At 38.1% G+C, this 27,558-nt stretch overlaps 3 protein-coding genes across 3 annotated transcripts in view; all 3 read left to right on the top strand.

Annotated features, from left to right (window-relative positions):
* Positions 1-9,109, top strand: part of LOC133534609 (uncharacterized) — a 201,521-nt gene extending 192,412 nt beyond the window's left edge. The window contains exon 2 of the mRNA XM_061873807.1: positions 8,994-9,109. The gene's annotated coding sequence lies outside the window, so the exon portion shown is untranslated. The remainder of the gene's footprint in view (positions 1-8,993) is intronic.
* A 2,266-nt stretch (positions 9,110-11,375) lies between these two features.
* On the top strand, positions 11,376-14,128 carry LOC133534586 (lysozyme-like). Its single transcript, XM_061873758.1, has 3 exons — positions 11,376-11,812; positions 11,892-12,050; positions 13,842-14,128. Exons 1-3 carry the CDS (start codon positions 11,683-11,685, stop codon positions 13,970-13,972), a joined length of 420 nt encoding a protein of 139 aa, XP_061729742.1. The 5' UTR covers positions 11,376-11,682; the 3' UTR covers positions 13,973-14,128.
* Positions 14,129-21,853: 7,725 nt separating this feature from the next.
* Positions 21,854-24,149, top strand: LOC133534587 (lysozyme-like). Its single transcript, XM_061873760.1, has 3 exons — positions 21,854-22,044; positions 22,834-22,992; positions 23,954-24,149. Exons 1-3 carry the CDS (start codon positions 21,924-21,926, stop codon positions 24,085-24,087), a joined length of 414 nt encoding a protein of 137 aa, XP_061729744.1. The 5' UTR covers positions 21,854-21,923; the 3' UTR covers positions 24,088-24,149.
* Positions 24,150-27,558: the final 3,409 nt, after the last annotated feature.

Genomic DNA, 27,558 nt, shown 5'->3' with positions numbered 1-27,558 from the left:
CAAAAATTGCAGGGGGCCCCACCCTGGAAACCACAGAAACTGCCGGAGTTCAAGAAGCCTACAAATCGTGGAAAGCCGGGACAACTTATTTCTCGGCCCCGTCCCGCCCGGGACCTCAAACCAACGCCGCGATCCAGAAGCCCACGGTGGAAGAGTCGGCGCCATCAACCCTGATGGCCCCGGCAAACCCCCCCACCCAAAGGGGGGTGTCAAGACCGCGGCAGGAGAGAGAGCCCGGGTCACCGACGAAAGTGAAGCCGATGACTCCAGCCACCTCAAGAAGACAAGCAGCAGCGCCAGAACCACGCCGCCCCCCGCTGTATTAGAGGTCGACGCACTGTTGGCGCTCTTAAGCAGCCCGGACGGCCCCGGCAGCCTTTTTTAGAAGAGAAGAGGACACAGAAGAGACAAAAACAACAAAGCCATGACCATGGCCTAGAAGCCCTCGCCCCTTGAATCGGGCACAAGAAAGACCCGCCCGTCGTCACGGGCGGCGACCAGATACCGCCAAAAATACCGAAGAAGGATGGAAAGGCATCTCTCACCAAAACCCTTTTGGTGCGAAAGAAGCAAGGACCTACTGTGCAAGTGTGAGTGAGATGGAAAAAATCGTAATAACGGCGATGACGCAACATTCAACTGTTCGTTAAGAATGATCCCCCTATTGTTGTACCTAATTATTTCCAAATGTTCTAGAACACTCAAACGCTATCCTTTCTCGCAAACATGTAAAACATCAAAAGAATAATAAAATTCTCAGGTAAAGCATGGCCACTGTCTATCAAGTGCTTCGCAAAATTAGACTTTTATTGGATGGTTGTGTATGTGTGACGCAACATGCTCCTTATACCTGGTAGTGAAATTACGGCATGTTTGCCCCACATACACTATATTACAATTATCACAAGTAAGCTTATAAACTCCAGATATTTTTTCCTTCTCGATCTTATCTTTCCCATTGCAAAGTTTAGAGTGCAAAGTGTTGTTTGTCCTAAAAGCCACAGGAATGTCGTTAGATTTTAAAATTTCGAAAATTGCATTTTCCAACATAAATTATGCTAGGATCGTGCAGCATATAACATATTATTAACTATACTATTTTTCTGATGATTCCGAGTTTTGTACTTTTGTTGGTTTGAGTTGTTATATTTATTTGCGTATTTATTTTTGCGGTGGAAGGGAGAGAACATTAATTGCATGTAAAAATACGCAAGTAAGTATAACGGGTTAGCACTGATTAACTAACACGTTATTTTCTCGCGGATTAGCAAAGCAATATTTCTTGCTTCGTACTATGTTAAATGTAAACTATTCAGTCCATATGGCTATTTATTTTTGCAGGGTAAGCTGGAATGGCCCTCGGAAGTACACAATAATTTATTTTTATAGCACAGACATCTTGCTGTAGTACAGTTTTTCTTGCAAAGGCACTTTTTAAATCCCTGACCCGTTCCAGTGGATTGTAGGTTAGCAACTGACCGTAGTGCCATTTCCGTACTCGGTATATCCTCTGCGTTGAGAAGAACTCTTGGACACACATTAATCTGAGATCGAGAATATAATTGTTTTAAGATTCCGTTCTTGGTACCAATTTGATAAAGCTCATCATCGGTTTTAGCCAAAACTACACCTATAATATTTCTTTTTTTTTTATCGTTGTTAGAAACTTGGCTTGCCTCCGTGTTCACCTTAGTGAGTTCACAAGTGACTTCGGGATCTTCTTCCTTTTTGGTAAGGTCCTGTATAATTTTATCCAAATCCTCTTCAGTTTCAACATTTTGCGTGAAATCATTGGGTAACTGTAAACCAACTTTTACTTTACACCCGAAAAGTGCCTCATAAGGAGATTGCTTAATACCAGCGTGAAAAGCTCTGTTTTTCATGAGTTGCACAAATCTCAAACCCTCACTCCAATGTGAATTATTATTATCTTGCATCCACGTGGTCAACATATTTTCAATATCCTGATTTGCTCTTTCCACACTCCCCTGACTTTGCGAATGCCTGGGTTTACCATGAATAATATTTAAAGTAGGCCAATATGTTTTTAAATTCTCAATAATTCGGTTGGAACCTCCCCTCGCCCCGCTATCCCCGCGTACCCATTGATATCTCAACTATTTTACATTTCCGATTGCTATTTAGGAAATGTATAAATTTCCTAGGAAATGTGTCTAATATAATTTGTTTTACACATTTCCGTGCGATTTTAGGAATTACATACATTTCCTAGGAATTGTATATAATGACGGATTACATACATTTCCGGTAACATATATATTTCAATGTACCTAGTAGATACACCACCCCACCCCACCTACTTAAAGTAATTTTTGGTTATTTTTATTTAAATTTGATTTTCAGTCCAGTAAAATAGGACTTACGAAATTGACACAAGGCAACTTTAAAACAATGCTATAGGCGCGAAACAGAAATGTTGCGAAAGTGCTTTGCCATTGGAGTATGTTAGCTTAGGAACTATCAATTAATAAACATAAAATATAAATAAATGTGTAACCGCTAACCGCAGTCTACGCCTCTTAAGGTAAATACACTATTTACGCAATTTATTTGCTCCGTCGTTTACCGCCAATATTTGCAAGTTACACAATCTACCTATGTCAATCTCTTGATGGCACATTGACATCTTTAGAACTTAGATACCGAGAAAACCTCTGCTGGCTAGTGGATCATACTTAGGTCATACTGAAAGTCCATATTTTTTATCGATAAATAGTAGATTATACACCAAGGGGATAACGTACTGTTTTACATTCACTGCACTCAGGACTCAGTCTTAATTCCTACGCTTCGCTCGGTAATTAAGTAATAACCCCCTCGCTGCGCTCGGGAGTTAAATCTGAGTCCTTCCTTGCGTTCAGGATTCAAGCGCGCCCAAGATAAAAACAGCTTTATCTCCGAGGAGTATACTCTACTTTTCTTACCTCCTGCGAGACAATAAAAAAAAACTAAGGCTAAACAATATTTTATTAAAATAAATGAAAATGAATGTTTGATACACAGCGTCATGCGTCTTATAGCATTCCCGTCTTTTGTATTTTCCAATTTATTTATTCATAAACAATATTCAGCTTGTGGTGGCCAGTACGATTTTCGAATTAATAATAGTACATTATGTACTAGAGAGGCCGTGACGAGAGGGGTTGCCGGCCGAAGACATATAGACGGCTGAGCGAGCCAGGCCGAATAGGTCTGAGGTGGGCAACCCTATAAACTTACATATATATTAAGCGTTGTAGTCTAAACTGTCGAATTACAGTTTAAAATACACACAATGCATTTCGGGTTAAAAGATGTTTAGTAAACAAAACATTAACACACAATGTTGAAGACTTTTTAGTTTCTACCAGTTCTTTAAAATATGCCAAAAACACGTGTTCTGAGAAACTGTGGGCATTTTTTTGTAATCATTTCTTTGTCGGTAGTTTCGTCCGAACTCATATTGAATTATTTATAACAAAACAAGATTACAAACAACAAAATTAAATCCGATAAAACAGAATTACAGCGAATAATTATCAAGTTTCCCCCCAAACCTTTTTTTTCTATACGGTTAGAGACACATTTTTACCGCTACCTAATATTGAGACGAAATATAAATATTTCAATGTGTATATGTATAGTTAAGAAAAAATTGATAATAATATGTTATTTGCATGTTCATGTGGATTTATTATGTAAATAAAACTGCACTAAGTATATACCAGCAGGCGCATAGCGGCAGAATGTCATGATGCCTGAGCCACAAATTTATGTGGAATGGAAATTAAAAAAGAGGACTTTGCCGGCCCAAGCCTGCAAGATTTGTGTGAAATTCCATTAACGGCCTCTTGTCCTAGCCGCACCTGAAACGTCATACTTTGCAGTCCTATTATAAGGAACATAACATCAATGAGATGCATGCATGAGAAAATTCGATTTTCAAATCAGTGCGGCGGCCGCGGCGCCGCGTGTGCCGCTGTACGGACTTCACGAAATTAGACTTTAAAAACATAACAATAAGAACTATGAGAAGTGAAATTTAATCACTTTATAAGCCGGCTTGTTATAATTAAATTCAGTACAATATTACTACCCGGCTAAAGCCAAGGGCTATAATGATTTGCTTTTGGTAAGGTTTGCATGATACCTATATAATTTGGCATTGTCGAGCAGGTGGTGTGAAAAAAATCATTACTCCACACTTTATGCCAAATTGTCCCAAATTTAAACGTTACCATTACAATGCTAGGCAATTCCTATTTTAATATTAAAAAAAAATAACAACTTTGGTTTCTATGTTAAAATGGTAACCGAATTTCAGCCTACAGTGCGGCGGCGCCATCGACCTTGTCTTTGTTCCCATTGATCGCGCAGTTCTCAGGCGAACCAGTGTTACGTGACCTCGGGTTCTGTAACTCGTACAAGTACGATGCGTAATCGCCTCTTATGCTGGATTCGGAAAACTTTTGTTTCGCTCGCATTCGCACAACACAATTCACTCGTTCGACGCGGCGAGAACAATCAATGTTTTTGAAAATAATCCATTTTTCGCCAATTTAGGCGCCCCCTCTTGGACGGCACTTGTACTTGGAGGGCCATCGTGTAGAGGAGCCATTAGGCATTATTTGAGATGTTATTTGTCAAATAATCTGGTTTCGCACCCAAGTTCATTCCGGACTTGTTCGGATATTGTTACTGTAGGTACTTAGTTAAGTACCTGCCTACAACATCCGTGGAGTTGCATTTAGGTAGAGTGGCTGGCGAGTCTGGTTATGTGGTATGTTTTTTGCCACATGTAGATGTATCTATGCGCAATGCGTAGACTCTTCGCTACTTTGGATTTTCCTTAAAAGTGTGAAACATTGTCGTCGGTTACTTGTGATTCATTTCTCCATTCTGTTTTATTTACCCATGACTGTAGATAATAAGTATTCTGGAGAATGGGTTTTCTTACGGAAATTGCGCAATATGCGCGTACGTTACGGCATACCGATTGGTTTTTCTTGTTGAAAAAAAAAAAACATACGTAGCCAGTAGTATATCATCACGCGCCATGGTGCGAAATTTCACTGCAACAATTTTTTCATAGTATACTTAACTACACTACTACACATAGACATACACACACTACACTAGGGTGTCAAAAGATGACCGGCCCCCAAAAGATGAACGTTTGGCTTTAAAATCGATATAATTCAATCGTGAATTATTTTACGCACCTGAGGGTATTTTTTCTTAACGCGGCAACACTTTGCCTAGGCTGACATTTAAACTCTCAGACAATTGTGCTATGGGTGTGGCTGAGAGCGGTCGTCAAATGCCCGGTCCACACCAAAATCCCCATTTGTATGGGCTACAAGACCCAAATCACGACATTATTACTCATGTGTCAATTTTAGAGAATATCTGGAGCGAACTGCTTACGGAGCTACAGAGCTAGACGAATTACCCTAAATTCTCCTAATGTGCAAGATCCTAGACACTTTAGGTACCTCCGGAATATTTTGAATGCAAGTCCAGTTAGCTCAATGTCAAAGAAGGAAGTTGAGAACCTTGCAAGTCAGAATACCAAAGAGTACTGTCAGATTGAGATACATAAGTCACAGAAAAGGAGGGCAAGGCAGCTTTGTGCATAAAGGCGAACAAGGCTAAAAAGAAGAACAATTCCAAAGAGATTAGGAGCTGCAAGTACTTACACCTACTCTATTACTATCTTGTATACCAAATTGAAAGCAATAAACATACTTACGTTACTATTAGGTTTTTTTATTTTCTCTTCATTCTTTTAAAACCTTCTTTACATATTATTAGGTCTACTTAGTCGGTTTAGAAGTAAATTTTTTTTACGATTTCTTGTAACCAATTTTGTCACAAGAAACCAAACAAAAATATTACCTTTAAACCGACCAAGTAGACCTAATATTTTGTAGGACGAAAATACACGTATTGGGGAGGAAATCAGAGATGGCGCTTTCAGATGAGTTTCCATAAAATGCTTCAAGAGGGCTCTCTTTACCTGTATACTTACTTTACTCTTTGGTCACGCGACATGCAACACACAGACGAAAAAGTTTGAGACGATGTAATAAAAGTTTCACTTTAAAAACTCAGCACGGTTTTCAACAATCTGTCAGGAATATTAACAATATAATTAAAAATCGGCACAATGACCGCTGATATCCTGCGAAATATTTCAACTAATATGATACGACTATGTAAAGTTGTACGTATTGACACCTACTCTGAAATAACAATTATATATTTAATTTGGCTGGATTATGTTACATCCATTGGCAATTTGCTCAGTTCATTTTAGTGACAAGCCACAGACATAATACACAAAGACCGATAGTCGCCATGCGGCTAATCAGCCAAAAGTGAAGCCGAAACACGATCGACGTGTGCGTGCGACGCTCGTGTCTTACGCTCAGGAACGCAAACAACTATACATAAATGTGTTGCCAGTATTTATTTATTCCCGTCAGAGTAGGGGTATTTTAACAACATTCTTTTACTTGGTTATCAATAATTTGGAAGTGTGTAGATTTTTAATTTTGTAACAAAAAGCTTTTTAGGGTTCCATTATTACATTGAACCCTCAAAATGTGAGTGTGATTGCAATACTGCTGCGGTCGACTGCATTACTGCAGGAAATGTCAAATACATAGGTCATTTACCTAATACAAAATCTATCAAATTTGTCTATATAAAATGTATCAATAATTATCCGTTCCATAGTGGTGCGCGGCAACCACTGCTAGAGACTAAAATTGGTCCGGCCGCGGAACACAACTTGTAAGATTCAAAGATTTTATTTGTACAACATAGGTAGATTACGAGATGTTACATAAATATTTTGGTATCACTATGTCGTGCCTATTGGCATACAAATTCAATAAAAATAGCGACGCGACGAAATCGCGGGGAGAGCCACGCCTGTTTTTTTGGCAATAAGGTTTAAATAAATAAGCTTTTACTATTCAATTTTATTTTACAAATATGCAAAAAAATACTATATTTGAATTAACATTTTTATACTTATTTACAAGCAATGAGGTACCTTACAAGCCGACTCTGTTCAGTATTGGCGCTATAGTGTCGGAAAATCTAAAACGAACATTACATAAAATAATAATTAAACTGAAATACTATATAAAAAATATACATTGAAATAAAATAATGAAAAATATAATTTTCTTTAATGAAGCGCTGGTGGCCTAGCGGTAAGACGTCGCGGGTTCAAACCCCGGCTTATGTACGAAATATCATTTGATATTTACCAGTCGCTTTCCGGAAGGAAAACATCGTGAGGAAACCGGACTAATCCTAACAAGGCCTAGTTTACCCTCTGGGGTCATTAGTTGTCAAGCGGACCCCAGGCTCCCATGAGCCGTGGCAAAATGCCGGGACAACGTGAGGAAGAAGAAGAAGATAATTTTCTTTAATAATACAAGGAACTTAAAGTAAGCGTACTTATTTTGGAGGTAAAATAATTAATTTAACTGGCAAGATTTATAAGCAATGGCGGCTGATGAAGGTTTGGATTTTTGTATTCGCAATTACGTAATAATATCATATTAAGCTCGATGCTTACGCGTGGAATATAATATCAGGAGATTTTTTTTTATTAAGTGATGAATTGTGATACCCATTCACCGCACAAACAGCCATCTTTCCTGTATTTCTTAATTTTTATAACCGGGAGGTGTACACAAACCGACTCAACCTTGAGTACTGCGAGGGCCGTACGAACGAGTGCGACATTATGTCGCAGTTGAAGTGGCTTCACTAAGGATGTGCGGACTTGTAATCTATGCTTTTTAAATCTATGTGATAAGCCTGAAAAAACGAAAGTAATTGCGAATTGTTGTCTCATTTACTCATAGACAAAAAGTAATAGCGTGTTGTGAATATGATACCTTTTACCAAGCTCTTATTTCTGCTCGGCTTCTTTGCTTGTCTTTTTTTTGTTATGGATGGAAGTTAATTTTTCTGAGAGATAAACTTTGTAATGTTAAATAATTGTAATAGTTCAGAAGTGTTAAATTTTTAATGTAATATAAATTGTCATGTTTGTGTATTATATTCAATAAATGAATATTGTATTTTACCACATAAATGATAGTACTTTTATACTGATAATTAAAGCAATTCGTGCAAAATTATTCCCTAACCATTCAAGTTTTCACTTCTGCCGGCACTCCCGGAGTGCAATCCGTTATTTTTTGTAAAATACTGAATTACAATAAAAGTATTTGGAATAATTAACTCTTATCTGATTATATGCTGAATCATATTAAATAACCGGCCAAGAGCATGTCGGGCCACGCTCAGTGTAGGGTTCCGTAGTTACTCTTCCGTCACAATAAGCTAAACTGGAGCTTAAAGTATAGTAAATTGTTAACCAAGGGATGAAACGGTACCTTTCACCCGAGTTAAACAAATAGGCAAATTTGCATAATCAGTACCTAATTAAAGTAAGTTTTTTTACTATGAAGGGAAAACTTTTTGCGATAACTCAAAACAGCTAAACTGATCATGTCCGCTATAGTTTTCATTTAATGTCTTTAATGGCTCTACTTCCACGATTTTTTTCATATTTTTTGGACCTATGGTTCAAAAGTTAGAGGGCGGGGGGGGACACATTTTTTTTTCTTTCGGAGCGATTATCTCCGAATATATTCACTTTATCAAAAAATGTTTCTTAAAACCCCTATTAGTTTTGAAAGACCTTTCCAACGATACCCCACACTCTAGGGTTGAAGCGAAAAAAAATGTTCACCCCCACTTTACGTGTAGGGGAGGTACTCTAAAAAAATTTTTTTTAGATTTTATTGTACGACTTTGTCGGCTTTATTGATTGATATATCCATGCCAAATTTCAGCTTTCTAGCACTAACGACCACGGAGCAAAGCCTCGGACAGACAGACAGACAGACAGACAGAGGGACATGGCGAAACTTCCTAGTTGACTACGGAACCCTAAAAAGAAAAGTTGTTAAAAATAAGTTACAACATATGTAAAAAAAGCGGCCAAGTGCGAGTCGGACTCGCCCATGAAGGGTTCCGTACCATTTATGACGTATTCAAAAAAACTACTATCTAGTAAGAATTCGTTCAAAAATTTGCATGGTAAAAAATTTCGGTGGAAGTTTGCATGGCAATGTATATCATAAATTTTTTTGGATTTTTCATTCTGTTATTTTAGAAGTTACGGGGGGGGGGGGGGGGGGGGGGCACACACACACACACACACATTTTACCACTTTGGAAGTGTCTCTCGCGCAAACTATTCAGTTTAGAAAAAAATGATATTAGAAACCTCAATATCATTTTTGAAAACCTATTCATAGATACCCCATACGGATCGTTTTGATGAAAAAAGTTTTTGATTTTAGTTCTAAGTATGGGGAATCCCCAAAAATTTTTTTTCTATTTTTGTGTGAAAATCTTAATGCGGTTCACAGAATACATCTACGTACGTACCAAGTTTCAACAGTATAGTTCTTACAGTTACGGAAAAAAGTGGCTGTGACATATGGACGGACAGACAGACAGACATGACGAATCCATAAGGGTTCCGTTTTTTGCCATTTGGCTACGGAACCCTAAAATAAATCTAAAGTTACGGTAGTCGCTTAACTGTTCATATTTTGTGACTTCACCCTATGTCACGAGAATAACAGCGCCCTCTTGACAGTGATCGTAAATTACTGGTCAGGCTTTAATCGTTTAAATGACCTACTTCTCTTTTGGAATGTCTGAACCCCTTATTTAGCAGTCATCAGGCTTTTAAGTTGACTTCGACCTCTATTATGTTATTAGTTGATTTGAAATATTTATTTAACAAGTTTCGGGGGTAGGCACGCTTAGGTAGTAGTAGGAGTCCACGATGCCAAATTAAATTAAATGTACCTCCTTACATTTATTCGGAGGTCGTCGGGATTAAAGTACATACACAAATTTGAAGTATTTGCAATGAGGGCGCCATACCATTTACATTTTTTAGGATTCTATACCTCGAAAGGAAAAAAAACCGAACTCTTATAGGATAACACGTTAATGTGTGTCTGTCTTTCACACTCAATTGGCTCCAAAACTATTGGACCGATTAATTTGAAATTTGGTATATATGTACCTATACATGATGGACCATTGGACTTAATGATGTAAGACGGTGACCCAAATGCATGTGTGTACATTTTTAGGGTTCCGTACCCAAAGGGTAAGAACCGGACCCTATTACTAAGACTCCACTATCCGTCTATCTGTCTGTCTGTCACCAAGCTGTATCTCATGAACCGTGATAGCTAGAAATTTAGATTTAAATTTTTTACAATATTTCTGTTGCCGCTATAACAACAAATAGGTACTAAAAACAATAAAATAAGTATTTTATCCCATACAAATCCAATACAAACGTGACTTTTTTGCCGTTTTTTTGCGTAATGGTACGGAACCCTTCGTGCGCGAGTCCGACTGGTACGTGGCGCGTTTTTTTAAATAATTTTGTAATAAATAGTTTTGAAGTAACAAAGTAAAGAATCACTGCCATTTCGGGTCAGAAAATGATTGGCATGGTAGGCAATCTGGAGGCAGTTTATGGTACCTCATCAGCGTTATCTTGAAAAGTTAAATCAAAACCTGCAGTGCAAGGTTGTTATTAAAGAGATATACGTATTTATCTTTCTAGGTCAAGCTAGGGCAATACCTATAGGCATACTTATTAGATATTATACTTGATTTGTAAACCAGGCGAATGAACTAAATTCCGTAACAACGATGAATTTTTATTACGGTTTACTGGAATATTTATATAAAAATCAGTACAATTAGTAGAGTCAGATCAAGATAAGTTGGCAACGATTTTAATAGCCCAGACGGTGCAAGTGTCAAGTAAACGTCATAATTTCCCAGAAGTTTGACGTTTAAAATAACCCATGCATCGCCTGGGCTATCAAAATCGCTGTCAAGTTATCTTGGTTTGATACTATGGCTCAGAATAGTACATTACGATACAAGTGCGAAAAATAGGAAATTCGAAACGAGTGGCGATAAATTAAAACACGACCGAAGGGAGTGTTTTAAATCGACACGAGTTGCGAATTGCCTATTCGCACATGTATCGTACAACGTTTTACAGTACATATGGCCCTTTAAATGTTCGACACAGTAACATAATATGCTACTTCTCGCACTAGTGCTATAAAGTAGCCCCATATGTACTGTAATATAATTTTAAGCAATTTTTTACCAGTCTGACTATAATAAAATCTTGTAAATTAAATGTTCCCGGTTTCCTAATGAGTTACAATTTTGCATTGTTACTGGATCATCGTTAAGCTGCTCAGAGGGCCAAGTCAAGATGATGAAGAAATGTTCGGAACTTTCTAGCATCACGTAGGTACATACAAAAATCTTTATTCACCCAATTACTTCTGAAAACAAACCACTTGCATCATTAATACGTCTGTCTTTTGTTTATTGAATCGTACTACGTCATGGCCTTTTAGACGCTGCGACATCCTCAGGGCTTACCGAACTATGTTTCACCTCGAGATAATACGTATACAGGGAAACTAATACCCTATATAAAGTGTATGCCGTTGTCGTTTCAAGCACACTCTCAGCAAACGTTGCGAAGAACCTTCTGTTGAACTTTGTGTGGTAAAGCGAAAGATGATGGGTAAACACGTGCTAGTAGTGTTAACGGCGTTGGTGGCGCTGGCGGCGGCGAAGCAGTTCGAGAAGTGCGAGTTGGTGCGCGAGCTGAGGAAGCAAGGCTTCCCCGAACCCCAGATGAGAGACTGTAAGTACATCGTACACAGTGGTATACTATGTATAGTTTGTTTTTTGACAGCGTTTCTGATACCACGATGTAATTACAGGGGTGTGCTTGGTGGAGAAGGAGAGCGGTTTCCGCACGGACGTGATCGGCAAGCTGAACGGAGACAGCTCCTGGGACCACGGGCTCTTCCAGGTCAACGACCGCTACTGGTGCACTCGCGACGGCCCGCCCGGCCTCGAGTGCAACGTCTCCTGCGCAGGTTAGTTATATTAGAGGAGATATAGCTTTGAGATCATAATAATTCCCACATAGATTTTTTTTAGTTCCCACACACACGGGGTTTGATTGACATACTAAAAATATAGAAAAATCTAAGTGAGCCAAACGCGTTTTTTTTAACCGCCAAAATTTGAAAAGTAAGAAAAAAAATCGTGTGTGTGGTATCAAATTACAGGAAATTACACGCTAAAAAGGGTTATGAGTGTATAACAATATGGTGGCTAAAAAACTGAAAGATTTTTCAATATAAAAAATCATTTTCTAGTGTATACTATGTATCCAGGTGACATTCAGTCGGGTCATCGCGTCCTTAGCCATACCAATAGGTCTCTTAATCTCACCGGCGACCGCACGCCCGAGACGCAGTCGCCATCATCGTAGATCATAGATCAGTGCACCCAAATAAACATAGTGGTCCACGATATCGACCCCTGGGATGATATTAATAATAGGGAGTATTATTGCAATGTTCTGCCGCCAGAGTGTTTTTTGGCACGGTTTACTATCATATCTTGACGACCAGTCTGGCCTAGTGGGTAATGACCCTGCCTATGAAGCCGATGGTCCCGGGTTCAAATCCTGGTAAGGGCATTTATTTGTGTGATGAGCACGGATATTTGTTCCTGAGTCTTGGGTGTTTTCTATGTATTTAAGTATTTATACATATTTATATATTATGTATATCGTTGTCTGAGTACTCACAACACAAGCCTTCTTGAGCTTATTGTGGGGCTTAGTCAATTTGTGTAATAATGTCCAATAATATTTATTATTATTATTATATCTTGCTCCTGTTTACCGCGAGACCCATTCGGTCGCTCTCTGAAACAGCATATCTTCCACAGACGTCGCTCAACAGACCGTGTCATCGGCATATCTGAGATTTGATATCTGCTTTCCTCCTATGGGAAACCCATTTTATCCTAATTTTCCAGTACCTTCCGGATGATATATATGCCTACTTGCCATATATGTTGTAAAAGGGCCGGGGATAGGATGCAGCCAACACTGATTCTGTCCATTCCTTCGTCCATTAACCGTTTTCCATATCTCATTACATATTTCCACCAGTGCTGCTCCTGTTCCTGCTGTGTGCAGTGCTGTTCCTGCTTCTACCATGATCCTCAGCAGTTCGGCAAGAATACCATCTTTGCCAGGCGCCATTTCGCATTTAAACAATTTGGTAGCGCCTTCCACTTCCGAATGAAGGATCTTGGGTTCGTCTGGTAGCAGTTTATGTACTCCCTGTATCATACAGTGCTGCGCAGTATCGCTTTCAGCGCTCCAAAATCTGATACATGTCTGTCCGGACATTTCAGGTTTCCTCTTCAATGGCACAGGATCTAACGCTTCGAGTCCCAACTCCCACTTTACAAAACAAGTCTCTAGTTTCGCTACGTATCTATGTTATGTTGCTCAAGCTCTATGCTGTAGTTCTGTCTATGTCCTGTTTATGTTGTAGTCCTGATGCGATCTTCTTTTGACTTCGCGACTGAATTCCACGTATCGTTGCTGATCCGCAGCTGAATTTGTACCTCTCTCTTTAGGTATAACATTGTTCGTGTGTTAATATTATATGAAAATTTTCGTCATAAAAATTTTTGGCGGTCAATGAAACGCGTTTTGCACACTTCGATTTTTCAATATTTTTAGTACTTATGTCGAAAGATACAAACAATGAACTAAAAAAATCAAACCCCGTATTTGTGGTAATTAGTATGATGTAGTTGATGAGCTCGGTTGCTGACGATGACGGTGTGTGTTGTTGCAGCCCTGCGCACGGACGACATCACCGCGGCGGCGACTTGTGTGAAGAAGATCTTCGCGCGCCACGGCTTCGGCGGCTGGACGGCCTGGAAGGCGCACTGCCAGGGCGCCAAGCCCGACATTTCCAAATGCTAGATGACATAATACGTTAAATAGGACTGCGTAAAGGATAACGGGCGTTCTTTGGTGCGTGTGTAAGCACGATTAATTGTATCAAGTTTTCGCATTATTTATTTCCATTAATGTACCTAATATCTGTGTAAAAAATAAATTATCTTTCTACGTGATTAATTTACTATCGTTCTTAAATTACTTATTTTTTTAAATGAAGGTTAATTTGGCCTAAAAGCAGCCCTAAAAAAGAATGTTAGTTTTGATTTAACCCTTCATAACATTACGTGTGTTTCATTCACATATATAATTACTATAATTAGTACTGCTATTGGTAGAAATATAATCTGAAAGTAATATCTAATCTAGAGATTCTCGAATGGGCAAACTAAAACATTCAAAATTGTCTACGGAACCGTGGAAAAACGTAGGTGTAAGTACGTCACATTCTTTGCGGCTCTTATAGAGGGAATGCGCCTACTAAAAATAACTAGCAATATGGATTTTAGTAATGAAGCCGAATTGTCATTTTAGTATTTAGGAAATAAACAAGGCTCGGGAAAACACTTGAAAACAATCATAATTTAGGCCCCATTTATGAGTCGAAAATGTTCATTCATAGTCTACAGATATTGGTATAAGGAAGTCTCGGATGTACGGAACAGGGTTATGTTTTCAAAATGACGGGCGTTTTTCCGAGCCTTAGAAATAAATGTTTCGACCATAGATATAATATTCCTAAAGATATAGTCTAAGCCAGCTGTCGCCGTAGCCTCACACACGCAGTAGTAGTTTTATGTGCGATTAACAATGAGTTAACAAGACATTATGGTCATATTGATAAAGTTATATCGATAAACTATCGGCATTTTTTACAATTTTAATTTTACTTGAAAGGTTTTAAACTACCCAAAATGATCAGATAACCATTATAAAACAACTTTATATAACATGATTAAAATCGACAAGTCCACATCCATAAAAACATGCTAAAATCATACACATACATATTTATACGCCCACGTATTGGCTACGGCTTGAGTATTAAATTTTGTACTGAGAACAGACAACGTGGAGGCCTCGGTTTTCACTGTAGAGCGCGCCAATAAGGAAATCGACATACATACATATGCTCCAAAAACATTACCCTCCTTCTGACGCAGTCGGCTAAAAATACGTTTTACCTAATTATTATGTACAAAGTGCCGAGCAGGCTTATTCTTCGGATCTTGTATGATCGACAATGATAACTTTTAGATTATATGATGTAACAAAAAGTTTCATTCCATAAATGTAAAATCATTAAACTAAATTGAGTCGCAAAATGTAGTTCAAGACGCCTACTGTCGCAATCGCTAGTTTTATGACAAATGAACTAGGAACATTATACACTTATATTAATTGCAAATATATTAGTGAGGCGTTATTACGTGGAACAAGACAATATCGCTAGTTAAGACAACTACATAACTGAACTGACGACAATATCTCCTTATTAAATTAATGATATGCATATCGAATGAGTTAATGTGGATAGGCAAAGGAAGACTAGAGCGGGCTTTGTCGGCGACAGGTCATGCGCGCAAGTCTAACAAAAGACTCAATCTTGAAACAACACCGACCTTATACAAACTCGAGTAACTAGAACAAAAGTTAATAAATACAACAGGGTTGTCAATGCTAGGCGACAATATGGATTCCTCGTCGAAGTATTTTGATTAATACCTACACTTCCTGAATATAAAACAAAATCGTATACAAAAAAACCGGCTAAGTGCGAGTCGGACTCGCACAGGAAGGGTTCTGTACCATTATCTATAAAAACGGTCACCCATCCATTGATTGAATGAGAACCTCGACATTGGAAAGAAATATTTATTTTATTCTGTTTTTAGTATTTGTTATTATAGCGGCAACAGAAATACATAATCTGTAGAAATTTCAACTGGCTAACTATCACGGTTCATGAGATACAGCCTGGTGACAGACGGACGGAGACGGATGGACGGACGGACGGACGGACGGACGGACGGACGGACAGCGGAGTCTTAGTAATAGGGTTCCGTTTGACCCTTGGGTACGGAACCCTAAAAACCGGACAAGTGCGAGTCGGACTCGCCCACCGAGGGTTCCGTACCCAAAGGGTAAAACGGGACCCTATTACTAAGACTCCGCTGTCCGTCCGTCCGTCCGTCCGCCTGTCCGTCTGTCACCAGGCTGTATCTCCTGAACCGTACCAATCGTACTATCAACTTATATAAACCGTTGGGTTCTGTTCTGGGGATTAACCTAGAATTTCAAAAATAATTATAATATTTCTGCCACCCCAATAATGCAAGACTAATTAATAGAGACGGAGGTACACGATATTTGTATTTCGATATTCGTATAGTCTCTTAGAGCGATTACACATTGCCCGATGTGATATCGGATGTCGGATGGAAGTATAATGTAGGACATATGTATTTTTGTGTTTTTTTTTTTACTTTTTAATAAACCATAATTATAAAAAAACGATATATAATAAAAAAAGGTGGACCTGATGTCATATGACACTCTCCTGCAGCTGTTTTTCTAATAGGCACCTTACGACGTCCGATATCGGAAAGGCATTTCGCGATAATTTCAGCCATGTCGGAGCCCCCTACCTGTCGAAACGATAATATTTGATTGTGTGCGTGACTGCTAAAGACGGCGCTTTCGCGGCCTTACTACGCGGATGAAGTATCCTACATCCGATATCGGATCGGACAATGTCAAAACGCTCTTATACTGAGCGAATAAGGAACGTAGACGTGACCTGCGAGATAAGTTCAAGAGCGCTGACCGCAGCCGTCTCGACGGGGAAGACCCTGGAGCGATTTTTTAAATCATAGCTTGGCTATAGAGGTTCAATAATATAGAGATGAAATGGGGGAGGGGGGAGATGAACTTTCAGTAGGAATAGCAGAGAAAGCGCTATTATTGTTTGTCCTTGTCATAGTCTCACTTGTCCTGTCTGCCTATTTCTAATAAGTCCTAAGGAACGTAGACGTTTTTTGTTGCCCACCGTTTTTATGGCGGGTAAAAAAGAACCCGACCAAATTACGTAGGTTATTTTTGGTATGTGGTCAGGAATGTTAAAACGTGTTTTTTTTTGTCCCATTGCATATGTTCTGTCCCTCACGGGCGCACGTCGCAGATCATACCCATTAGGTATAACGATAACGATATCTATGAGATTGGCCAATTTTGAAATATCGATATCACCAGCAAACAGCCAATATTTTTCTGTTACAAATAGGTGCATTAAGTCATAGAAAATTCAAGTGGATGTAAAACCTGTTAACTCATAAAATCTACATTTTTGGTATTGAAGTAAAATAAAAGATCGGGTAAAGAAATTTTTAGAATTTCTAAAATATAGCATCCGTTTTGCTCGGTAATGCATTCAACAATATAACGGATGATACAGATTCCATCACACTTGTAATAGAGTAATAATCGCAAGTTAAGATCGAGCCATAGTAAACCGTGCTAGTACCAGAAAAACGTTATCTAATTTTTATTTACCACGACTTACGTAACTTCAGTAACATACTCAATTGGTAAACATAGTTGATTAGTATTGTTTCGGTAAAGTCCCCCATATCACGAAACAAAGTTCACAAGTTCAATCCATATCGTTATGAACTGCGTTATTATTTTTATTTATTTATTTAAGCAACAAACAGTCGCTTACAATAGTATTTACATTACGTTTTACAGTACATATGGCCGTTTAAATTTTGGACATAGTTACGTATTGTGCTAATTATCGCACGAGTGCGGTAAAATAGCACCATAGATATTGTAAACAAATTTTGTTTTGTAAATTTGTTTTTTTCTTAATTTAAGACCTGGAGTTTCCTTGTTTTATATAAATTGCAGTCTATAAAACAACAAAAAATATAATGAAGGTACTTACAAAAAATATAAATATATATCCTTACCATCGTAACACTTAAGCTAATAATTATGAAACTGCCTACAACCTTTTTCTATTTTTATAGTATTTTCATATTTTCAACTGTTTCTTAAGCAATGCAATATTGTACACGCTCGTGCAGTGGCGGGGTAAGACCAAAATTTTATGTGGACAAGGTACTACATTTAGCGAGGCCCTCTGGTCCGTGTTGTGTCCGAGATATACTTATTTGAGGCGCGAGGCCCCTCGGACCGCGAGGCCGCGAGCGTTGGCCCACGTCGCCCACGCCAAACGCCGCCTCACTACTGTTAGGTAATTAGTTAGAGCTACCCTCCGGCCTGGGGCTCCACAGAAGACCAGCGCTGTGGTATTTATTACCAAAGCATATGCTGAGTGGTGTCCCTTTGTAGTCACTATAGCAGCGTCAATATATATTTATTTTAGAGTTAGAGTTTTGTTTTGCTGATGTGCTATCTAGTTAGTTAGGCGATCGCTGGGGGACACTTGGGAATCTTCATTTCAAGTTCAACACTCATAAATTCGTTCCTAACTTCACGTTCTGGCATGGCGCCGTTTGGAACAAGTCTGTGGTTTGCAAATGGCGGACGATGAAAAATTTGCTGCATGCTGTATTTAATTTTCGGTAAGATTTAACTGGATTTATTAAGTAAAATGTGATAGAAATGCTGTTAGTGAGTGTGCTTATTTTATTTGTTGTTTATTGAGTGTTAATTATTTTTTATTTTTTTATACTACGTCGGTGGCAAACAAGCATACGGTCTGCCTGATGGTAAGCAGTATCCGCGCGTAGCCTATGTACGCCTGCAACTCCAGAGGAGTTACATGCGCGTTGCCGACCCTAACCCCCTCCCACCCTCGTTGAGCTCTGGCAACCTTACTCACCGGTAGGAACACAACACTATGAGTAGGGTCTAGTGTTATTTGGCTGCGATTTTCTGAAATCATCTTTCTTCAGAAAATCTTCAAAGTTCTTTTTTTTTTAATTAACTTTGATTTCAATTAAATACGCAAACGTAAGTTTCGACCACGGCATGTTTTATAACCTGAGTATGTATGGGGAGAGTTTGACTTTTTCTTTGGGGGAGACATGATCCCGGGATCATGTCACCCCTAAAGGGATCAAGTCTACCTAGTAATGAACAAAACGTTTCATAGAGCTGTAATTTTTTATTGTTTTAGGAAATCATGCCTCGAAAATATACGACCAGGGAAGGTAAAAAAAAAAGAATACCGATAGATAAGGAAAGATTAAAAAATGCTGTATCAGAAGTATTAGTGGTAGTACCATTTAAAATGTTTAAAGCCAAATAGTTAGTCCTTTTTTATCAAGACTGAATAATATAATGTGGCTAAGTATTAGCTATTGTTGTTGATTATTACTTAGATGTTTAATTTCGCAAATTAGGCATTTCTAGATAGATAGATAGATAGATAGATAAAATCTTTATTCAACCACAACTTACATGCTTTGTGACACAACAAATAACAAGAGAGAAAGAAAATTGACAAGAGACAAAGAAAAAGTAACATACAGTTTGACACTAATATCAATAATTACGTCAACAATCAAATGTATTACGTGTCTTATTTTTAGATTAATAGAGATATTAGTAGAGGGTCATGTGTTGTGGTAAAGAATAGGCGCTGACTCAGCATAAATGCTGCGGAGACCACAGCGCTGATCTTCCGTCAGAACCTAAAAACCTACACTAATAAACGACCAGTGCAGCACTAGTCAATGTACTTATATGTTTAAATAATATACTTATGCATGTTACATATATTTGTACTGTGTGTATGTAGGTACTGTAAATATTTGCAAGAAAAATATGTCACGTAGTTATTATACTTATGAATTTACACGATCTAGACTGTTTAACCATCTTAGCTTTTCACTTGAGTCTCCAAATGTGGTAATGATAAATAAGAGCAATTAACAGTAATAATTATGATTGTTTGGAAGTTTGTTTATAAACAATTTAACTTATTGTAATTATTATTCTACAGATAAGTGTACTTGTTAGAAGAAATTTTATGTTTGTTACTTCTTTTTGATTTTATTAACTTTTTGATGGCACAATAGTTCTTTACGATACAAGTGCGAAAATACACACGATCGCGAACGATAAATCGACACGAGTTGCGAATTACCTACTCGCACATGTATCATACAACGTTTTACAGTACATATAACCATTTATTTTCGGCATAGTTACATAATTTGCTAATTTACGCACTAGTGCGTAAAAGTAGCACCATATGTACTGTAAAATGTATTACCAGTTTTGTGTTCTTTTTTCGAAAATAAAACTAGTTTCTTTTTAAAAATTGAAAGAATACGGATCATTATGTGTTTGATTTCTTTATAGATTAAATTCCTGTTGATCAACTCAATAAATAAACGTGAAATCAACCCTCAAAGTATGGCATTGTCACTTAAAATCTATTTACTATGTGTCCCCAAGCATGTGAGACTTGATCCCTTCGCATCAAGACATCTTATTGGCGAAAATATAACTGGTAAGTATGGAAGATACAGTATATATATGTTCGTTGTGTGTTTTCCTAATTCTAGATGCATTGCTAGTTCCGATTCGGGTTATATAATTTGTAATAATCTGGTATGGGAAGACACGGTAAAAATCTGTTTACCATGTGTCCCCAGAACCTGGGAGACTTGATCCCTCAGGGTCAAGGCTCCCAACCAGGGGTAAACATGTCTCCCTTATACAGGGGACACATGGTAAAAGTCTACATTATGGCATTTCTTCAAATAATGGTCTAAATTGTTGCACAATTCTGTTCTATTTCAAAGTATTAATAAATAGATAAATTCTGAATCGTATGGTCTATAAAGCTGCTGCTTTTCAATACTGCTAATAGTTTAAAAAATTTAGTCTAAAATCAAAAGGGGTAATCAACCCTCCCCAGTTTCCCTGATAGTTTTTGATCAAATATTCTGTAATTGTGATTTATCTGTAATAAATAAATAATAAATGAATAGGTAGACTCTAGATTTGTACTGAACTGTCAACTAATTATATAAAAGATTCTCGCCAATTATTTTGGATCCACCCATAGGTCTTAATATACTGAAAAAGCACGCGTGTTTAATATCTAGGATTATGTGCCAGTGTATTGAAAATATTTTTTTTTAATATTATTTTTAGCTAGGTATAATGTCCGCTTAGCTACATAGCAACATCGCACCGTCCGGGCTATCAAAATCGCTGCCAACTTAGTTTGGTATAATATTACCTAAGTTTTAGTCTAGGTTTTTTTCTTTTTTGGTTCAAAAGTTAGACACAGTATTTTAAACTTTCGAAGCCATTAATTTTGTAGTGGAACAACAGGTCCCTGTGAATGTGTCACAAAAAACTTTAAATGTATTTATTCAAATATTTTTTGACATAAGTTGCTGTGATATACGGACAGACAGACGGATTGCCATTTTGGCTGCGGAAGCTTAAAAAGTTGTTACCACGCAGCGAAAATTTTATCGTGCGTTTTTTTGGATTTTTTTACTTCTATACACACTCGTAAGATATAAAACGACTAAACAGTAACCTATTCTAATCTTATGCTGAAGTTAGCTCAGCAGACAATCTGACGTCATAAACCAAATAGAATTAAGGCCATCATCATCTTGATTTCATTTTATCCAGCCTTCAGGGACATCATAATGCCCATTATACCCAGACAACAACATAAAGAGTTGAAAACATTTAAAGATACCTAACATCGTCTTTATCCTTAAGTTAACCAAACAAAACATTTGTCATACAAAACGTAGGTATTTTATTATTTTGTATGCGGGTTGCTATTTATGTTTGGAGCACACCGCTATATTGTGGGTTGCTTGATAAGGGACACTACCGACAGGATTCCCCTATCCATAGTCGTCTTTTCAGCGCTTACCTATATATAAACTCGCTAGCTTCGCTTCCAGCATACTGTGATCAACCGCGGTAACTACTAGCAGTTTGCGTTGCACTATTTTCATACACAATGTATAAGTTTGTTGTGTTTGCTCTGGTGGTGGTGGCCTGCCAAGCTAGGGAGCTGAAAAGGTGCCCGCTGGTCAGGGAGCTACGGGCGCAGGGTTTCCCTGAGAACAAGTTGAGAGATTGTAAGTTTTTAAGTTCCTTTATTATTTACTTTACTATTTTGACAAGTAATACATTTATTTAATAATTAAAAAAAAAATTACCCACCAACGACACGACTCTTAGATCGATACAAAACTTACTTTAACTTATGTACTTACATTGTAAAGGTACGTTAGCGTCCTAACAAGTTGAAATTTCTTATTGAATATAAAATTTGCAATAAATTCTTGTAATCCGAATTTAGGCTCATGAAAATCATTTCAATTATACTAGTTGTGAATAAAAAGATTCGTTTACACATTTCTGTTGCTTCGAATTCATACAGCAGAATAAAGATAGTTTATTATTCAAGTCAAATTAAAGCTACACCGGCTCTAACCCGAGAAGATTTAAATCCCCCCTCAATTGGAGGAGGGTATCCCAATATGGACCGGCAAGAATCATGCATTAAATAAGAAAAAAAAAAATACAATTTATATTACTATAGAAATCATGCAATTACATTCAGTAGCTACTTTTCTTTATAGAAATTTGGTAGTATATATATATATATATATATATGCATATTAAACCATACAAATACGTAGCTCTTTCAGAAAACATCAAATTCTTACAAAAGGTAAAGAAAAATAAAATTAATAAAGAAATGAGAATATATATTATATAAAGCTGACAGATTGCTATAACTACAAAAAATATTTGATGTGCTTTCTTACCTGAGCTGTGTCACCTAATTATCATCGGACCATAAATGGTGTTATTATGTTACATATGCGGCAGTATGTTACATTAGTTTTGTCGTGTTCCAGGGGTGTGCCTAGTGGAAAACGAAAGCCACGGGCGCACCGACGCCAAAGGCACGGTGAACAAGAACGGCTCCCGCGACTACGGGCTCTTCCAGATCAACGACAAGTACTGGTGCAGCAACACCTCCACTCCTGGCAAGGACTGCCACGTCACTTGTGCTGGTGAGGGCTTTTACGAAGATAGCAGGGTCGAATATAATTATATTGATTCTGTGTTTTATTAATTGTTTAGTTAATAGGTACTTATAATATGTATAATATAAAATGATATTGATATATCTATCATCTACCTGTGTAATCATATAGCTTTTGAATGATATGGTCAACAAAAGTCTTGCTTGGATAACATATTGCACCTACATTTTTAGGCACAATGTTATTTCTAGGTGTGGACAACAGGTGGTGTTGTATTTAATTAGGTGCTGTATTCTTGACAGAGTGCCTACCGCGAACTACGCTCGACATGTTGTAACAGGGAGGCAACACGTCGAATGTGGCTCGCGATCTGCCCTCTGGTAAAATGGCAATAAGAGTTTCCCATAGTGAAAATACCTCTTACAATACAACTTTTAGTTTTGCTCCGCGGAAGCACTGTAAGCCGACTTGCTTAAAATGGTATCAAAATAAGATTAAGGGCCTGTTTCACAATATATAAGTAAAGTCCTGAATAAGCTACAAGACTTGCCACTTATCTGACGAATAAAGTCATTGTTGGCGTTTCACAATCTTCAAATAAGCTGAACTGGTAGATAAATACCTTTTCTCAAACTTGCTATGAAATGATGACAATATGGCTTACTTCAAAGTGCTTCAAATTAGGTCCGGAAATACTACATATCGGGTGCGATGAGTGAAGATGATATGTAAAGGAATTTCATACTGCCTTACACACCTAGGACTGTAAAGCAACTTTCTTTTGTTTTTTTACGTCAAATTGTGACACAACGTCTTGGCATTCAACCATCAACAAATTTAATATAGGTACGGTACGGCGATAGTTTGATAGATGTGCATAGTTTTATCTAGCAGATAATTTATTTGTTAATTAGCTACCCAATACGTTATTTGGACATTGTTAAATAGGCCCTAAAACTAATAATTAAAAATTAACATTTTATTGCAGACGTTATGACGGACGACATCACGAAGGCCTCAACGTGTGCAAAGAAGATTTTCAAGCGCCACGGATTCCGAGCCTGGTACGGCTGGCGAAACCATTGCGACGGAAAGCCTCTTCCTGACATCAGCTCCTGCTAACTGATATAGCACGCATTACCTGCATTTGTATTTATATACAAATTAAAAGTATCTCTAATGAATCAGGCCGTTTCATTCATATACTTGGTAGTTTTTGGCTTGGATGTTTTATATTAATAACATCCAATCCATCGATTAAAAAGCTATCATATTGACATGACTACAGATGTACTATTACGATACAAGTGTGAAAAATAGGAAATACGTAACGAGTGGAGATAAATTAAAACACGACCGAAGGGAGTGTTTTAAATCGACATGACTTACGAATTACCTATTCGCACATGTATCGTATAACGTTTTACAGTACATTATGACCCTTTAAATTTTCGACATAGTTACATAATGTGCTAGTACTGAAGAGGTATTGAAGAGAAAGCGAATTTCTTTGCTTCCATCTTTGCTGAATCTTCACGTCTAGATGCAACTGGCGCAAAACCTCCTAGTCCACTAGTTTGCGAGACCTATATGTCGGACATACGCATACGCCAAACGGAGGTTCGCAAAGTGTTGTAAAACCTGGACGTGAACAAAGAAAGTGGTCCTGACGGTATTTCAGCCATAGTAAAATAGTCATAGCCATAGTTAAAACCTGTGCACCTGAGCTATGTCCCATATTGACGCGCCTCTTCCGTCTCTCAATGGCTACCGGTCAGGTTCCGAAATCTTGTAAGCTTGCTAATGTGCAACCAGTACCGAAAAAAGGTAGCCGGGCTGACCCTGCCAACTATAGACCGATTTACACTTAATAATCGACTCCTGGCATACATAATAGAAGCGAACGACCTGCTCAGTGACCGGCAGTACGGGTTCCGCCGAGGCCGGTCTACTGGAGATCTTTTAGCGTATGCCACGCACATCTGAAGTGAGGCCATCGAGAAGAATGGAGAGGCTTTAGCTGTCTCTCTAGATATATCGAAGGCTTTCGACAGGGTCTGGCACGAGGGCCTTATTAGCAAGCTACCGTCCTTCGGTCTTTGTGACTGGGTATCAGACTTTCTGAGGGATCGATCGATTCGGGTTGTCATTAATGGCTGCTCGTCCGATTAATTGGCAATCAATGCCGGACTCCCTCAAGGGTCCATGCTTGTAGCGATCCTTTTCCTGCTCCACATAAACGACCTGCTGAAACCAGGAACGTTCGGATATGCAGATGACACTACGGTTGTTGAAAGCTACATACCCAATTCACGAGCTAGTGGAGCCCAAATACAGTCACTTAGAGAGGCTATGGTCGAACGCATGAACGTGTCACTGAAGGCAGTGTCCGATTGGGGTGAAGCCAATTTGGTCTCGTTCAATGCTAGTAAGACCCAGGCGTGTCTTATCTCCGCTAAACGGAGTCCATTCTATCTGACTCTTATTCTCGGAATCTCGCTGACTTCGAAACTCAACTTCGGCCCGCACATCGAGTCGAAAGCACAGTTAGCAGCAAAAAAGCTGGGCATCCTCAACAAGGTGAGGCAGTATTTTACACCTAGGCAGCTGCTCGACCTTTACCAAGCACAAGTCCGATCGTGTGTGGAATACAGTTCACATCTGTGGGATGGTTCAGCCAAATACCAGCTTGAGGCGCTCGAGTCAGACGAGAGGAGGGCCAAGAGAATTATTAGTGACGACGATCTGACGAATGCTCGACTTCAAAGTCTGGAGCATCGTCGCAAGGTTGCCAGCCTAACGATCTTTTATAGGATACATTTCGGAGAGTGTGCTGAGAAATTGCACAACCTTATTCCTCCGTCCCCATTTCACCATCGGACTACCAGTCAATCGGCACTTCGGCATCGCTTCATGGTAAGTATTCCACAAATACGTACGAAGCGTTTCGCTTCAACATTCCTTATGCGAACTGCCAAGGAGTGGAATGCCCTGCCCGAGTCTGTGTTTCCGCATGAGTACAATCTGAATCTCTTCAAGGCTAGAGTAATAGGTATCTCATAGGTAAGCGTGCTCCACCGTAGACCGCATCATCACTTACCATCAGGTGTGATCGTGGTCAAACGCCTGCCTATCCTCCATAAAAAATTAAAAAAAACTAGTGCGGAAAAGTAGCACCATATGTACTGTAAATAATATTATTTAATGTGTGTTCATTTTGTTAGTCCGCAAAAAAACACCCTGTAGGTACCTAGTTGATTGCTGCTATTCACTGGGTTGCCATACGTCTCGAATATACGGGACTGTTTACCTGTCCCGAATATGTATTTTCACGTCAGCAGCTCGAACAAGGGTAATTTGTTGCTTAAAACAGTGAGAAAAATCGCATTTTGCTCATTGAGTGAGACAAAATAACATTAAAGTGACCTTTATATTTGAATGTCATTTCAACGCGCGGGGCCTAATACAAGTTCGAAGTATTTGGATTCTATTTTCTTTGTCCTTTTCACGTCATTAGCAAAAATAAAGAGACAAAAAAAATGCATACGTAATCCAACGGTATATTGACGGTTTATAATAGACCCCCGAAATAAGACAGACCGAATCGTTTCAAAACACCCTAGGAGTGTTCATTCGTAATAATTAATTAATGAAATAAAAGTTTACAATTTAATAAAAACACCATATTTTACGTATTTTATACCTAATACAATGAAAATAATGAACTTATAAAAAATTACGCAATTATTACGCAGTAAATAATTCTACTTAACTACTTTTAACGATCTCTACTATAGTTGACTAGTAGTAGAATAGTAGTATCCGCAATTCGGACCGTATTTTACAAAGTTTTTTTTCAAAAATTAAGTTGTCGATTGAACTGTCAATTTATTGATGTTCGTTAATTCATTATTTTCGTATTATTTTATTGAAATTTCTTTCGTTTTGTTTTATTGCCGTAATTAAACTTAATTGTTAGAATACCTTCAGAAAACATGAGTGAAATAGTGATGAAGACGGATTACATTTTTTCAGGTTGTATTTTTTGATGGCTGACTGACGTGAAAATTTTTGTACACTAGATCAAAGTACTACGCTCAAGATTCTAAATTAGAGAATCTTTCGCTTGCTTGTCAACTACCCCATTGTCCCATATCAGCTCTGAATAATTATAGCAAACCTAACCATAATTCCATAGATAGTTTTTTAGCTTTAATGTCCACATTAGTATAATAAGTGCGTGTGCACTTGTGTAGGTATGGTATTGTATCTGGATGATTTCCTTAATGATGTCAAACCTCGCGGGATTGTTTCAATATGACGTAGCAATCCAATAAAGCTGGGATCGAGTTATGGTTTTAATTGGCGACATCGATGTCCCGGGGAGTAGCTTAACGAGAGGGAGGTCGAATAGATGTTGTCCATCTATCTCTGTTTATATAGCTACTCGTAGTAAATTGGTCTACGAATACTATACTACAGGTAACGACTAAAACAACACGCAAAAGAACAATACGAGGATTGATTGAAAAATTCGCGGCCTGGCCAATAAAAAAAAAAAATTTTTTTCTTTTTTCTGCCGCCATTTAGAAT

Source organism: Cydia pomonella, chromosome 2 (assembly GCF_033807575.1).
Source record: "Cydia pomonella isolate Wapato2018A chromosome 2, ilCydPomo1, whole genome shotgun sequence".
NCBI lineage: Eukaryota > Metazoa > Arthropoda > Insecta > Lepidoptera > Tortricidae > Cydia > Cydia pomonella.
This window is presented reverse-complemented; position numbering and strand designations above follow the sequence as displayed.